Genomic DNA, 15,292 nt, shown 5'->3' on the forward strand with positions numbered 1-15,292 from the left:
TACACAGCCACATGTAGCCCAGGCAATGGCTGGCCAGATGACATAGCTCTAACCACCCCACCCCCCCACCCAAAAAAAAGGTGGAGAGCATCTGACATCTCTTAAGCTTTCTCCTCAGAGAGCGCGCGCCCTCCTTGCTGTCTGTGTGGCGCGCTCCCGTCTCCTGTTACTGCAGCTGGCTCGCGTTCGGGAGCGCGCCATGCAGCGGTTCACCCCTCCATCGCTTCCCCTTAATTCCTCTGAACCAGTCCAGCGGCGGACGGATAAAAACCGAAGCCGCGTGATTGCCAAAGGATCTCCCTCTCTTTCCCCGTGCCGCGCTGCGGAGGGATATTCCAGCTTCCCCCTTATAGAGAACGGAAAGGCGGCGACGGCGGGGGACGCGCGCGCGATGCGGCTCCCTTGAAGCCTCGTAGCCGTTAGTTTAGGAGAGAGGGCGAGAAAGAGGAAGAGGAGCTTGTGGGGAGAACTCGCCCCATAGCTCCCCCGCGAGGGGAGAATTAGTTCCTTGAAAGGAGGGGGTAAAGACAAGAGGGGAGGTGTGGCTGCTGGGGGGTGGGGCGAGGAAGCAGAAAGAGGGGAATGTGGGGAGAAAAGGCTTGACTGGGTGAGGGGCTGAAGTGGCGGTGAGTTCCCTAGGCAAAACTAAGGAAGGGAGAGGCTGAAGCAGCTGTTTTTTTTGGGGGGGGGGGATGAAGGAATAGGCAACGGGTGGGGTCCTGCTAGCAGTAGTTGACCTACCATTTTTGAAAAGGCAAGTCGGGGAGGCACCTCCAGATATCTGGTGGTGGTGGCAGAGAGAGAGCGCGCCCCTGTTTCCTGGGAAAGTGGGCGAGGTTGCCCGGGCGCCTCTTGTCTGCAGAAAAGGAAGATCAGTGCTAGTTCGGTGGAAAGAGGAGTGGTTTTTCTCTCTGAGCTGGCCTTGGGTGAATGGTTGTTCCTGCAAGGAAGAGAGACTTGTTGGGGGCTGATGAGGGAGGAGGTCGCTGCTGCCCTCCCCGCGGCTGGCACGCTCTTGGTGGGTCAGGGGTAATTAGCTGAGAGGAGTTTCACTGGCGTGTCTCCCCCTGGAGCACGCCGGCTGCTGGCTCGCTGGTGCTGCAGCCCGAGGCGGAGTGGGGGGGAATGCATGCTTGCTTGCGCGGCTGATGTAGGATCTTAGTAAGGTCCTTCCTTTCTTTCTCTTCTTGCTTCCTCTTCGGCACGGAGAGAGGAGGAAGAAGGAGTCATTTGGTGGAAATAAAGAAAAACAACCAGAAATGAACGTGGACTGCCTCTTGATTGTTCCCTTTCTGGACGAGGAAGAGAAAGCTCTTTTGACCGATAGCCTGACTACTTTTTAAATTGTATTGGGGGAACTGCCTTGGATATATATTTTTTCTTGAAATCGTGGAGCATTTCACGGAATTACTGCAACGAAAGGCACCGAATCTCTCCGTTTTTTTAGTCCTGGTTTAATAAAAACCCTCTTAATTATAAAGCATGGAAAACGAAATATTCACGCCTCTGTTGGAGCTCTTCATGACCAGCCCTCTTGTTACCTGGGTAAGCGTTTATTCCTCACTCCTAGCAGATTCTTTAAAAGGATAACATTTCATGCTGTAATAACTGAAATTAAGTCAGTATCATGATGATTGTGTTGTAGGTTAAGACATTTGGACCGTTAGCTGGAGGAAATGGAACCAACTTGGAGGAATATGTTGCGCTTGTGGACGGAGTTTTCCTGAATGAAGTCATGCTGCAAATGTAAGCTGTTTTACTCTGTACTTCAGTTTCTTAGAGGATGCTGTTAATTAGTGATTGGTCTAAGAATGCATTAACAATTGTAATAATATTTTCAAATTCCATAGGAACAAAGCTTAATGTGTTCCTTCACTTTTATGATAAAGTACTATATCATTGAAATTGGCTGCTGTTTTTCTATTTCTGAGAGAACTGAAGAGTTGTGAAATACAAGAAGAAACAGACCTCCATTGTTGGGTAAAAAGCTAAGTGCTTAATCTACACTGTCCATAACAGTATGATTGATCAATTTTTAGTTCCTACTTAACTTAGGAGCGCCACTTTATATTTGATGTTAAATTCAGTATGCAGTTAAATGGTCTTTTGAAGAAACAGACTGACAGTCTTTATGTACAATGAGCTACCTATTGTTGATCAATGGGATTGGCTTACATCAAAGTGGAATTGTAGTCTGGTTCTATCTGCAACCATTTCCAAGAAAAGTCACTGACTATAGTCTAAGTTGTACTATTTTGATCTGTAATAAATTTTTAATATCTCAAAACAAAGAGATATTTTTTTTAGACCTTCCTACTGACCAATCATAGTATTGATTTTGTTTCAAACGGCATAATTTAATAGTGATCTGTAATAAAGCTAAAAGAAATGGATTAAGAAATCATGGGTTAGCATGTTGGACTCTTTGTGATACTGTATGAAAAGTCACACGTGCCACTGGAAAAGATCTAGACAAGCAGTAAACTGTGGAAAGAAAATTTTACTATATCATGTAGGTGCTGTTTGAAGCAGAGTGCTGGCTCCATTAGGATAAACATTGCCACAACAAGCGGGCTACTCTTACTTTTTGAAAGAATGTGTGTGTCTAGTATTGGATTACTTTAAATTTGTTGGCAAGACTTTCTGATATGAAAGTTTTGATGTTATTGTTTTGTGTACTCTGTTGTGTTGTAGTGTCACCCAAGAATCACTGCTTGCAAGCTGTTGTGACCCAATGTGGAAATTATCATAAATGTATGGAAATACATTTGTTGAATGAATACCAATAACATTTTTCTAGCAGGAAAAATTTGAAATTAACACTTCTGACTTAAGTGCATTTGATGGTTCTATATAGAATTTGTTAGTATTCTGCAATGGGCATATTTGTAACTGACATGGGGGTGGATCCTATCCCATGCCTGCTGTTCAACTTTGCAAAGTTGGAAGCCTTCCTCCAGCCTAAGAAAACCTTCCTCCAACTTATGAGGCTTTTCCATTGGAGGAAGAGTACCTAAAGTTGGAGGAGGGCTCCTTGGAGGGTGACTGGATCCACCCTATTGGAACTAGCTTCAGAGAATGTTGCTGTTTAAAAACTATGGAAAATAGGCAGGACCCATTAATGAAATTCTGCAAATGTATTTCTTTCAGTGTCGATTCAGTAAAGATACCAGCCAGGTCTTCAGTTGTTCTTTGTTTATTTTTTTATTACTACTTTATACTTCAGCTGCTATGCTTTATTTGCTTTGTGGTCCGTTCTCTCGTGGTTACAGGAATGATGAGCCGTTAGGATGAGCCTTGGAATACTTGCAGATTTAGTTGCCTTTCAGAATTCTTGGGTAAAGGTAGAATTTTGGTGCTCTTTGATTAATGGACTGGCTGGGTCTGTTGATACAGAATTGCTTAGAAAACTTTTTATGGGTGCTGATTTAGGGAGGAGATGAATGTGCTGAAATAGCAAGAAAAACAGCCCTAGAAGTCATGGAGATGAATTAGTTGCCCATTAGTAATTATTTGCAAAGCGATTGTAGTTGACTGAAAATATTGTTTTATTCTCTCATCTAAAAGGGTTTTGTTTGATTTTCATAGGAGTTTTGTTGTCAAAATGCTTCCACTCAGATTTGGGCAGAAGTTGTTTCTACATCAGCCAGTCAAAAGATGCGTGGTAAAATGAGACTTCTCATGCAAAGGTCTCAAAGCTGTATATAACAGCATAAATAACATTAAAATAGTAAATAATACATCGTTATTTCCAAAGAAGTTTCAGAATATCATCCATAGAACTGCAGACTGATACGAACCTGTATTTCACATAGGTATTGTAAAGACAGTAAAAATATTTCTGAAAGAGCAGTGGGGGGATGGCTTAGTGTTGGGGCATCTGCTTGGTATGCAGAAAGGTCAAGGTTCAATTCCTTCTTCCAGTTTAAAAGATCCAGTGATATGTGCAGCCCTTCAGTGTGTGAAGACAGCTTCTTCAAATAAGTTCATATCAACATTTGCTATTTGTGATTAACATATGTAGATCAGATCATGAATGGAAGCTAGTTTTGTGGGAATCTGTATCATGGAATTATGAGTCCTATGCAGATTCTTACTTCACTATAGACTTGAATAGACTTCCAGTAGTAAATAGTATTATCTTTCTCTGGAATTCAGCAGAAGCTTTCCAGGCTTAGTGATCAAAGCCAGTCCAATAGAACAGGCCTCCAAGTCGCTTTATAAGGATTTGAAAGATGGATTTCTGTGTACTGTGCTGTTGGTTTCCTGATAATAGTTTGTAATCCTCACTTAATAGTTTGCAATACTTTACAAAACAGCACAAATCTCTTCTAGGTTCAGAATACCAGTGCTTCTCAGCTCAGGGAATTGCCTTCTCAGTTCAGTTTTCTGCCAGCATGGCCTGCAGCTCATGATAGGCTCGATGGGAATTGTAGTTCCTGAACATCTGAGAGCCGCAGGTTCGCTAGCATGGCCAATTGGCCATGCTGACAGGGGCTGATGGGAATTGTAGTTCCTGAACATCTGGAGAGCCGCAGGTTCCCTACCCCTGCTCTAGTCCTATCTGTCCTACCCAGCCACCCATGGATAAAGGATCCTGTTTGTTCTATCCAGTCACCCATGGATGAAGTATTAAATGCACACCTGGACATTGTGAGTAACCAATTTAGTGGTAATACTTAGGTTGTTATAGATAGGCCTTGCTTCCTAGTTTTAATGTCTAGTTCCTAGACAAGTGCAGGTGAAGTTATAGTTAAATATAAGATGCCTTTGGTAATATGGACCTACACGGTATGTAAGATGTAGTGTTTGAAGAGACTGGATTCCGTAGATTGTCAAAAAGACAAATAAGTAGGTTCTAGATCAAATGAAATCTGAACTCTCCCTAGAAACTAAAACAACTAAACTGAGGTTGTCATACTTTGGTCACATTAAGAAAAGACAAGATGCACTGGAAAAGACAATAGGAAAAGTTGAAGGCAGCAGAAGAGGAAGACTTAATCATGAGATGGATTGACTTAATCAAGGAAGTCACAGCCCTCAGTTTGCAAGACCTGAGCAAAGCTGTTAACAATAGTATGTTTTAGATATCATTAATTGATAAAATCACCAAAAGGCAGAAGTGACTTGATGCTACTTGACACACACACAGGAAATAATTTCACACTTATTTAAAACAATATTTGAATTGTGCAGTAAATCAAAGAGAACTGGAAGCTTGAGGCAAAGCCTTTTTTTGCTATCAGTATAAACATTAACCAGCGGACCTCTCACTAACCTTCTGCAAATGCATATCATTAAATAGCCTACCAAGGCTTGAGTGTGAAGGGGCAATAACTTCATCACTAAATCTAAACCTTACTAACATAGGAGGGTCACTATTGTACTTAGTCACCCAGATATCTTTCTTTCCCCCCTTAGTGCAAATGCCATCTTGCTAATTATAATACAGACCATAGCCTTTGATTTCAAATCAGAGTAGCCAACATCTGTTTGGTGTTGCTGGTTTGCTTTTATTGTATACTACAGAAAACTAATAGGTTTCAGCTGTTCTTTGGTTGTGATTATTAACTCCTTTTATACTGGACTGAAATTACAATATTTTTAATATAGCCCTTCTGACTTGTTTGGCATAGGTATACTGTTAGAATGGATTCATTCTCTGTTGGTTTGAAAAGGAAGGATACTTTGTGGTAGCTGTGTAGATACCGTGTTTCCCCGAAAATAAGACAGTGTCTTATATTAATTTTTGCTCCCCAAGATGCACTATGTCTTATTTTCAGGGGATGCTCTGGTGTACTGTTTCAGGGGATGCTCTGGTGTTCTGTTTGACGGGCATGCTTCCAAACAAAAACTTTGCTACGTCTTACTTTCGGGGGATGCTTTATCTTTAGCACTTCAGCAAAACCTCTACTACGTCTTATTTTCAGGGGATGTCTTATTTTCAGGGAAACAGGTTACCTAGAGTGGTCAGCATTCTTAAAGATTACAGAGATGAAACTCAGGATGCAATTAAAAAAAAGAATAATTTAAAACTATGAAAAAAGGCCAAAGGCTTACTAGGTTGTTTCATGTCTGCTGTGTGACACACCCATTACACTACATAAAAATCCAAGGCTAGGAAGAGGAAGGCAAAGAGAGACTGCATTCTTCCACATCAACCACTGCATTTGTGTGGTTGCCCAGGAGAGTGAAATTGGCAAATTGTCAGCATTTTGCAGCCAGGGGAGATGTGTAAATGTATGTTGGCCAATGGCAAAGAAAGCTTGAGAACTGGGAGGTTAAGTTTTGCTATATAGAGAGAACAGCTGTTCTTTAGGTTGAACAGTAGCATATAGGGAAAGGGCTTAAATGTTGTGTAGATAGAAGTTTCATCCTGTAGGAAGGTGCTCTGGCTTTTGGGCTATCTGCCAAATATTTAGACAGAAAAAGCACTCTCACCTTCCTTTTCAGTCAGCAGAATTGAGCTGATGGGACACCAGAAAGGGCAACTTCATCCTCTTTTCTCTTCCCACAGCTTTGATTGTGGAAAAGACTGCTTGGGAGTGCCAAAAGTGGAGAAATTCCATGAGTATCAGCACTGTGTTCCTCTTGCTAATGGACCACTAGATTCTATGCTTGAAGGCTACCAGGATCATATTAATTTATAACAAGATTTTTACCCCATCTTTTTGTCCTTGTAGGCAGCTAATAAATTAAAGCATACAAATTAAAATGTCATCTTGGAAGCCATTACAAGAAGTATATAAATACATCGTAAAAACCATTTAAAAGCAAAGCTTAAAATAAGTACTAAAAGATAAAAGCAACAAAAACATTGAGCAGGAAAGAGGAATACCTGAGGGATTGCCAAGCAAAACAAAATATCTTCCTTGCTGGTGGAAGATGGCAACAGAATCGGACAGACTAATCTTTCTGGTGAGATAGTTCCAGAGTGTTGGTTCCACTGCTGAGAAGGCCCTTGGTAGACTAGACCAAACTAGATATGACAGTTCCAATGTATTTAATTAGCCCCAGTTGTGAAGAAAGTGTGGATGAGGGATCCGGCTTTAACAAAAAGAGTAATATGGGATGGGTGTTGACTCTTCGCTCCTCCCATTCTACTATTTTTCCACTGCTCTTCTCTCCCTAAATACTTTTTACCCAGTCAGTGTAACTTTTGGTATATATTCTTGGCTTATGAGAAAATTTCCCAAGAGTAAAGCTGCAGGAGGGCACAGTGCATGTGGGAGGGAGGGTATGTGACTCAACCGGTGCTGTTCCTTTGCTGCTAAAACCATTCCACCCCCCACCCCCCCTGCACAATTGGTAAAGTTCCATACTGAAAACACATGGAACTGTTGCTGTTGCATCTGGTTTAGTCCTCATGTTTCTAGAGGAAAATGTTTACCACCAAAAAGTGGTGGGCAGCGCACTGTGCGGGAGGGGGACAGTCCCCCTCTGAAGCCAGCAAAAATTCTCTCTCCAGGGCACTTATGCCAGCAGAGGGACAAATCCACCATGCCCAGCCACTACAGTACCCTACAACACCTGGCCTCGCACTGGCACCTGCATGCCACCCCCAGTTATGTCAGTGTTCGGGGGGGGGGGGCAATCTTAGCCTCCAGACCCATCTCGTACACTGGCGGAGCTGCCCATGGCAATACGTGGCAATTTTTGCAGCATATCTCTGTTCTCCCTTCTGGGGGAGTTGGAGGTTTCTTTTTTAAAGACACCTTTTCATGCTTCCTTTACCACGGGAAAGCCCTGTGGAGGGGGCAGAGCAGCGCCCAAGTGGCACTGTCCCTGTCTGCCTTGGCTCTGGACTGCATTGTAAATCATATTTGTACTTATGGTTTCTGGGCAAAAGGTAAGTTACTTGTATTAGTTACTTTTTAACTTCACATTTCAAATTTATATTTTTTTTCATGAGGATTTAGGAAGCAGTCTTTAAAAATGCAGTAAATATTAAGGTCTTTATACACAGACAATTATTTCATGCAACTGTGCTTGTTGCTGTGAGGTGGTATATAAATATTTTAAATAAAATATTTTTTGAAAAGCCCCCCCCCAGCATATTTTTAAAAATATACAAATACAGCTTGAAGCTATTTATGTTGTCTGAAAATGTTGTTAGTGAGCCATTGTGTCCACTTGGCAGTGGTTTGCTGCTGGGATGGCTGACAGAACACATGTTTATTTTGTTTTAGCATACTGAATAATACAAGTCTGTATATTATAGAATGTGCACATGTAGTAGTCAAACTGAAAGGAAACAATAGCAAAGCTGTTCTTGTATCTGAGGCTGCTCTGAGGAGACAGCTGTTTCAATTAATGTTAAATGCTTCTTGGAGTTAAATTTCTGCCTTGGGATTCAAACAAGTGCCTCTCACTCTTTTTTGCCATTTTTGGAACTGATATCTCTAAGATCATGTTTATTTCTTTTGCTTGCACATAAGGTAACTTTGGCATCTAGTACTTTAAGTCTTTGGATTTTTCACCTATATTTTCCCCCATGTTGGACTAGTTTCTATAAGTTCATTTTCTGTTTTTTTGTATTTTTACTGAGCAAATTTCTTATCTTGAGTAGATGGCTGTCATATATAGTTGTAATAATTTTAGTTACCAAGTTAATATTAGGAATAAGATACATACAGATAGTAAGTGCTGGGCCACCTTGTTGTTTGTGTAGGACTATGAATGGATTCAAGTTATATGTAGATATGATGTGCTCCTTTTGTATGTCCAGTCTCCAATATAAACTGAATAGGAATTATGTATTCTTGACATTCTGTGATCTCCCATTCATCTGCATTGCTTTTATGAGAGTCATGGGCAGCACATGTGTAAGCAGAGTCAATGACACTTCCTGTATGTCTAGTTTAATACTGAGATTCTGGACCAGGAACACAGGAAGCACCTGGCAGATGTGCCTCAATAGAACCCTTGACTTCATGCAATGAAAGGAAGCATTCACAAGTTGAACAGAATTATTTACCTTGCTGTTTTATGTTAAATGTTAAAATGCCCATTCTGTTTATGTTAAAATGCCCATTCTGCACAAGAACTATAACTTTAAAAACATTTAATAGCTTTTAGTTTTGTTGCATTTGATTGTGGAAGTGTATTCAGGAATGGATTTCTTCTTGCATGTGTTATATAGAGGGAGACTTTTGCTAGCTGAGTTTCATAGTGAGCCAGCGTATACCATGAACAGTTGCTTAAGGGAAGATAATGTCATCTGTTCAAGCGTAACTGTGAATGAGAGACTTGGCACACGTCCTTAATACATCAGTGTGAACATGTGCCAAAGCTCTGTATCTGTTCACAAATCTCCCTCAGTGCTAACAGATACTGAAGGATGATGCCAGCGTGGAGTAGTGGTTAAGAGCTCTGAACTCTAATCTGGAGTACCAGTTTTGATTCCCTACTCCTCCACATGAGCAGTGGGCTCTAATTTGATGAATCAGATTTTTCCCCCACTGCTGTGCATGAAGCCTGCTGGGTAACCTTGGGCTAGTCACAGTTCTCTCAGAACTCTCAGCCCTACCTCACAAGGTGACCATTGTGGGGAGAAGAAAGTGACCATTGTGGGGAGAAGAAGGGAAGGAGTTTCCAAGCCGCTTTGAGACTCCTTATGGTTGAGAAAAACTGGGTATAAATCCAAACTCTTCTATTTCTTTTCTTTTCTGCTTCCGCTCCCCCCCCCCCCCCCGAAATTCCTTGCAGGTCCCCTGTTTATACTTTCATAATATTAGCAGAGGAAGTGCTATAGCTTAGTACCATGTCTCATTTTTAAAATACATCAGCAACTTTCTGTTACATGGTTCACTATTACAAACATTTATCATATTTAGAACAGGTGGAAATGCTCATGAAGCAGGAGAAGAGCGCCTAATTTGTGAAGGTCTTCAGAACATCAGTTTTTACAGCCTTTCACAAGGCCCAACAAACGCATTCTTTGTGTGTCGCTTGAGAGGTTGAATTCAGTGATTTGTCAACAGAAGGCAATGGTGGTCTCAGATCTGTTCCATGGTCTCCTTCTCTTAGTAGTTCTTTCCAACGTTGGAAAAGCGTACTCCAGGTGTCATGGGACCAGTGTGGACTAACAGCTATGTATTTTGGGAGGCTGCAATAGGAAGGGGCAAAATTTACTACTCCTGTTAGTGCAGCTGTGCTAATAGAAGAAGGAGAAGAGCAACTTCACCCCTTGCTCCTCTCCACTGCAACTTGATTATCTTTGTATTTGTGGATTGCTGGATCCATCTCTACTGCTAGTAACTCACAACAGGTTAATTAACTGCCAAATGTGTCCCCCTTGCTTCCAGGTAGGCATTCACTTGAAGGGCTGGCTATGTAGTGAATAGTTAGGATCCCCCCCCCCCCCAACATACTCTTCTAAGTGAGTATTAATAGACCATAAATAACACATACAAGAAGAAAGCCATTCCTGAATACTGAATACAGTACTTGCATTGTTTTCTTGACTTCAAGAGGATGCAGTCACCCTGTGAGTTGGGCATGAATTATACCATGCCTCTGTATTTTGGTATGAGGGCACTGATGGTTTTGCCAAATTGGGTTTCAGTGTCTTTAATGTAGTTAAGCTGGGTGCTGTGCAGTTATTTAGTATCACAGTTTATATGGTTCTTGCAGCACTGCGTACCATATTGAAAGCAGAACTTAGCACCATTTTCTCACTCTGGTGGTTGTAGGGGAGTGGTCAGTTAGATGCTCAGTTTAAAGCCATCCTAAACTGGTGAAAATGAGGCATATATCTTCTCTGGAGAAAGGGGAAAATGAGAGGTGTTTCCCTGCTGCCCATGCAGGGGGAAATCCCCATGCATGACATCATTAGTTGTAAGTAACACTAGTATGTGTGGGGGGTGGGGGTGGGGGTGGGGGGAGTGAAAGATGGTGCTGGGGACATGTTTGGCATGGGCCTCTGTGGAAAATTCTGGAGATATGCCAGGGATTTTGGTGACAGAGGCATCAGGGACGTGCCCAAGGTTAGAGGGGTAATGCTCATGATACTGCCCAGTTATGTGCCAGCATAAGAATTATTCTGGCATAGTGCCAGTAGGGCTTCCTATTAGTTTATCTCCAATATATGCTGGTGTAGGGTCTAGTTGCTGTCCTAAGACCAGTCAAGAATTTAGGATGGGTCTGTAAATGTAGTTTATATGATGGTCCTGAAATAATTTTTAAATTACCCGTATATACTTGTGTATAAGTCGACCCGCATATAAGTTAAGGCACCTAATTTTACCACAAAAAACTGGGAAAACGTATTTATTTGTGCATAAGTCGAGGGTGGGAAATGAGCAGCTATTGGTAAATTTCAAAAATAAAAATAGATACCAATAAAATTACATTAATTGAGGCATCAGTAGGTTAAATGTTTTTGAATATTTATTTCAAAGAAAAACAGTAAACTAGCTCTGTAAGTGGAAAAGAGGGTCAACAAGAACAATTTGGTATCAACAATAACTTTAAAAGTACAAAAGCCTTAGCCTTTTTTTTGTAAGGAAGGTTTTTAAACAGTGGATCTTACAATAAAAACTGGAATGAACATGCCTGTTCACTGTGACTCAAAACTACCCTGCTTTTTTAAAAGAATAGTTCATTCTCCGGTAGACGTAGGAAGTCTGCGATGGGTGTTCCTGTTCTCTGCTACCAGGAGGCAGGATCTTCTTAAAACGAATTGCTTCCCTTTGACCCCTCGCCAGGGTTAAGATCCCCAGTTGACTTCCTGCCTCTACAGGAAGTAGTTCAATCGGGTTACACCATAGAGTTCTTACACTTCCCAAAACACCGATTCTTCCCATCCCCACTAAGCCAAATCCCACAAAAGAGACACAGAACCCTGAACGCAATTCAACACCTACTCTCCATACAAGCCATCGAACATGTACCTGCACAACACAAACACACCGGAGTGTACTCACACTTTTTTACGGTCCCGAAAAAATCAGGGGACTGGAGGGCGATCCTCAATCTGCAATACGTAAATCAACACATAAGGATCGCAAAATTCAAGATGGAAACGCTGCACACTATCACAGCATCCATCAGGGAAGGAGAATTCCTGACCTCCCTCGACCTCACGGAGGCATACCTCCACGTCCCCATCCATCCAAGACACAGAAAGTTCCTCCGCTTCGCGGTGGAACAGGAACATTTTCAGTTCAAGGCTTTGCCGTTCGGGCTTGCATCTGCGCCCCGAGTTTTCTCCAAAATACTGTTACCCCCCATAATTCACTTACGGCAACAAGGGATCCACGTCCACCCTTACTTGGACGACATCTTAATTCGGTCCAAAACCAAAACCAGTGCACTAGCAGACGTCAAACTAGTAATTCAAACTCTTCAACAATTCGGATTCCTTATAAACAAGGCCAAAAGCTCACTCAGACCCACACGCAGAATGGAGCATTTAGGTGTAATTGTAGACACAAGATTAAATTCGCTCTTCCTTCCAAAATCCAAAGTCCAGAAAATTCAGAAGGAAGTTTCCTTCCTCATCTCCAGAAAGCAATCGTCCCTAATGCACCTGGCGAGCATCCTAGGCCAGATGATAGCGGCCATCGATGCAGTTCAGTGGGCAAGAATGCACGCAAGACCCCTGCAGACCTTCCTACGCCAGTACCAATGGGACATCACCCACAAACGGGATCAACAAATAACTGTTCCCCTCTCAGTGAAGTCCAACCTCAGATGGTGGACCAAAACAATCTCACCCAGGGGAAGATCTATCTGGTCCGAGAACGGACCCAGATCTTCACAGATGCCAGTCTGTCCGGCTGGGGGGCTACCCTGGGAACTCAGATGGTCCAAGGGCACTGGTCACAATCTCAGAAAACCCTTCACATCAACCTTTTAGAGACATGTACAATCCTCCTAGCCCTCCTTCATTTCAAGGATCAGATAGTTCACCAACACGTACTAATCAAAACGGACAATATAGCCGCAAAGGCCTACATAAATCACCAGGGAGGCTCCAGATCGCGACTCCTACAGAAGGAGGCGGACAAGATCATGAACTGGGCCGAGGCCAATCTGTTGTCCATACAGGCAGAACACATCAAGGGTCAATTGAATATCACAGCGGACTGGCTCAGCCGACAGACCCTGGACAATGCAGAGTGGACTCTTCTCCCGGAGGTCTTCCAGCAACTAATGAGTCACTTTCCCAGTCCAAAGACAGACCTTTTTGCTACTCAGAACAACGCTCAACTGCGCCAGTTCATGTCTCACTACTTCTGCAAGACAGCCTTAGCAACCAACGCACTGACGGCCCCCTGGCCCCAGGAGACGCTCTATGCATTTCCACCCATTCCACTCATTCCAAAGCTACTGAGACGTCTGTTCCAGGAACAGGCAACAGTGATCCTAATAGCCCCATACTGGCCACGCAGACCCTGGTTCTCCACCATACTAGAACTAGCAGTGGGGGAGCCGATCCCCTTACCTTCCAGACCAGACCTCCTGATTCAGGGCCCAGTATGGCATCCGGATCCAGACAGGTTACATCTAACCGCATGGCTATTGAGAGGGCAGGGTTAGAGGAAAAAGGTTACTCAGCTCAGGTTATACAAACCATCCTCGACTCTAGACGTAGATCCACCACCAGAATCTACGATTACACGTGGAAGGTGTTTGTCAAATGGGCCTCCCAAAGACAGGTTAATCCCCAGAAGCCGGGGTTGGTTCACATCCTAGACTTCCTCCAGGGAGGGGTAACAGAAGGCCTTAGAGCATCAACCCTCCGCAGGCAACTTGCAGCCCTCTCAACGGTTTGGCCCAAAATCCAGGGTCACCGTGTGTCAGTACATCCAGACATCCTGCGGTTCCTGAAAGGAGTCTCCCAAACACAGACCCCTAAGACCCACAGGTTCCCCTCCTGGAACTTACACACAGTACTATTGGCTCTCACTAGATCTCCTTTCGAGCCTATCCGGGCCATTCATCTCCGTTGGCTGAGAATGAAACTCTTGTTCCTCGTGGCATTAACATCAGCCAGGAGAGTTTCAGAACTCAGATCACTCAGCATCTCTCCGGCCTGCTGCACAATACATCCGGATAGGGTCATCCTAAGATCAGACCCTTCCTTCCGGCCCAAAGCCGCCTCTAATTTCCATTTAAGACAAGAAGTAGTGCTTCCGGTCTTCTACCCCAAGCCCACCAATGATAGAGAAAAATTGTGGCACAAATTAGACGTACGCAGGTCCCTTAAAATGTTCCTGCTACGTACGGAGGATATCAGGAAATCTAACAGCCTGTTCATCAATGTGTCCCATCCTAGGATGGGTGACCAAATGTCGGGCGCTGCTATAAGTAACGCCATTCGCACCTGCATTTCAGAGGCTTACGCCTCCACCAACCTATCGGTGCCAACCGGCATTACAGCTCACTCTGTCCGATGTGCTGCTACCAACGCAGCTATTAGACAGCAAATCCCAGTCGAGGATATTTGCAGAGCGGCCATATGGTCCTCTTCATCTACCTTCGTCAAACACTATAGGTTAGATTCCTGGTCCGCAGTACAGACTGCCTTCGGCTCCAGGATTCTGGACCTGGTCAAGGAAAACTGAAATTCCCACCCAGGGAGCAGGGACACGGCGTTGTAGGTCCCATCGCAGACTTCCTACGTCTACCGGAGAATCGGCTATTGGTTCACTCACCGTGAAGAGCCTTTCTCCGGTTAGGCGTAGGAAGTCTCGGCCCTCCCTTGGAGCAGTTTTCCGTCCAGATCTTGAATGTTATCCTACTCAATTCCTAGTTATATTCCCTCATGTTAGGGGGTTAGTTTTAGTTTTAAGACTGTTTTCTCTTGAGTGTTGTTTGTTTAGACTACGTGGTCAGTTCGCAACTGGGGATCTTAACCCTGACGAGGGGTCAAAGGGAAGCAATTCGTTTTAAGAAGATCCTGCCTCCTGGTAGCAGAGAACAGGAACACCCATCGCAGACTTCCTACGCCTAACCGGAGAAAAGCTCTTCACGGTGAGTGAACCAATAGCCGATTATTTTTAGTGTACATATTTTAAAATTGCACATAGCAGGTGTCATTTTAGAAGGAAAATTCAGACAACCTGTCAGGGGAGGAATGTTTATGTTAGCAGTACCAACATTTCAGAGTATCTTTAGGAGACCCTCCTGATGATACCAGCCAGGTTTGGTGAAGTTTGGTTCAAGGGGTCCAAAGTTATAGACCCTCAAAATGTAGCCCCATCTACTATTAGCTCCCATTGGAAACAATGGGGGATGAGAGCACCCACTTTGGGGATCCATAACTTGGACCCCCTGAACCAAA

General features: G+C 43.4%; 1 protein-coding gene across 11 annotated transcripts in view; it reads left to right on the forward strand.

Moving 5' to 3' along the window:
- The first annotated feature begins 240 nt into the window (after window positions 1-240).
- The window catches only part of CCDC88A (coiled-coil domain containing 88A), a 117,249-nt gene continuing 102,197 nt past the window's right edge, over window positions 241-15,292 (forward strand). For 3 of the 11 annotated variants that reach the window (XM_048518304.1, XM_048518335.1, XM_048518345.1), the window contains exons 1-2: window positions 651-1,545; window positions 1,646-1,746. In XM_048518304.1, the coding sequence (XP_048374261.1) occupies window positions 1,483-1,545; window positions 1,646-1,746 (164 nt within the window). In that variant the 5' untranslated portion in view covers window positions 651-1,482. Of the gene's footprint in view, window positions 522-601; window positions 627-649; window positions 1,546-1,645; window positions 1,747-15,292 lie in introns of those variants that run through there. The other 8 variants (XM_048518373.1, XM_048518381.1, XM_048518390.1 and 5 more) reach the window with 6 other exon arrangements.

This window comes from Sphaerodactylus townsendi, linkage group LG01 (genome assembly GCF_021028975.2).
Source record: "Sphaerodactylus townsendi isolate TG3544 linkage group LG01, MPM_Stown_v2.3, whole genome shotgun sequence".
Lineage (NCBI taxonomy): Eukaryota > Metazoa > Chordata > Lepidosauria > Squamata > Sphaerodactylidae > Sphaerodactylus > Sphaerodactylus townsendi.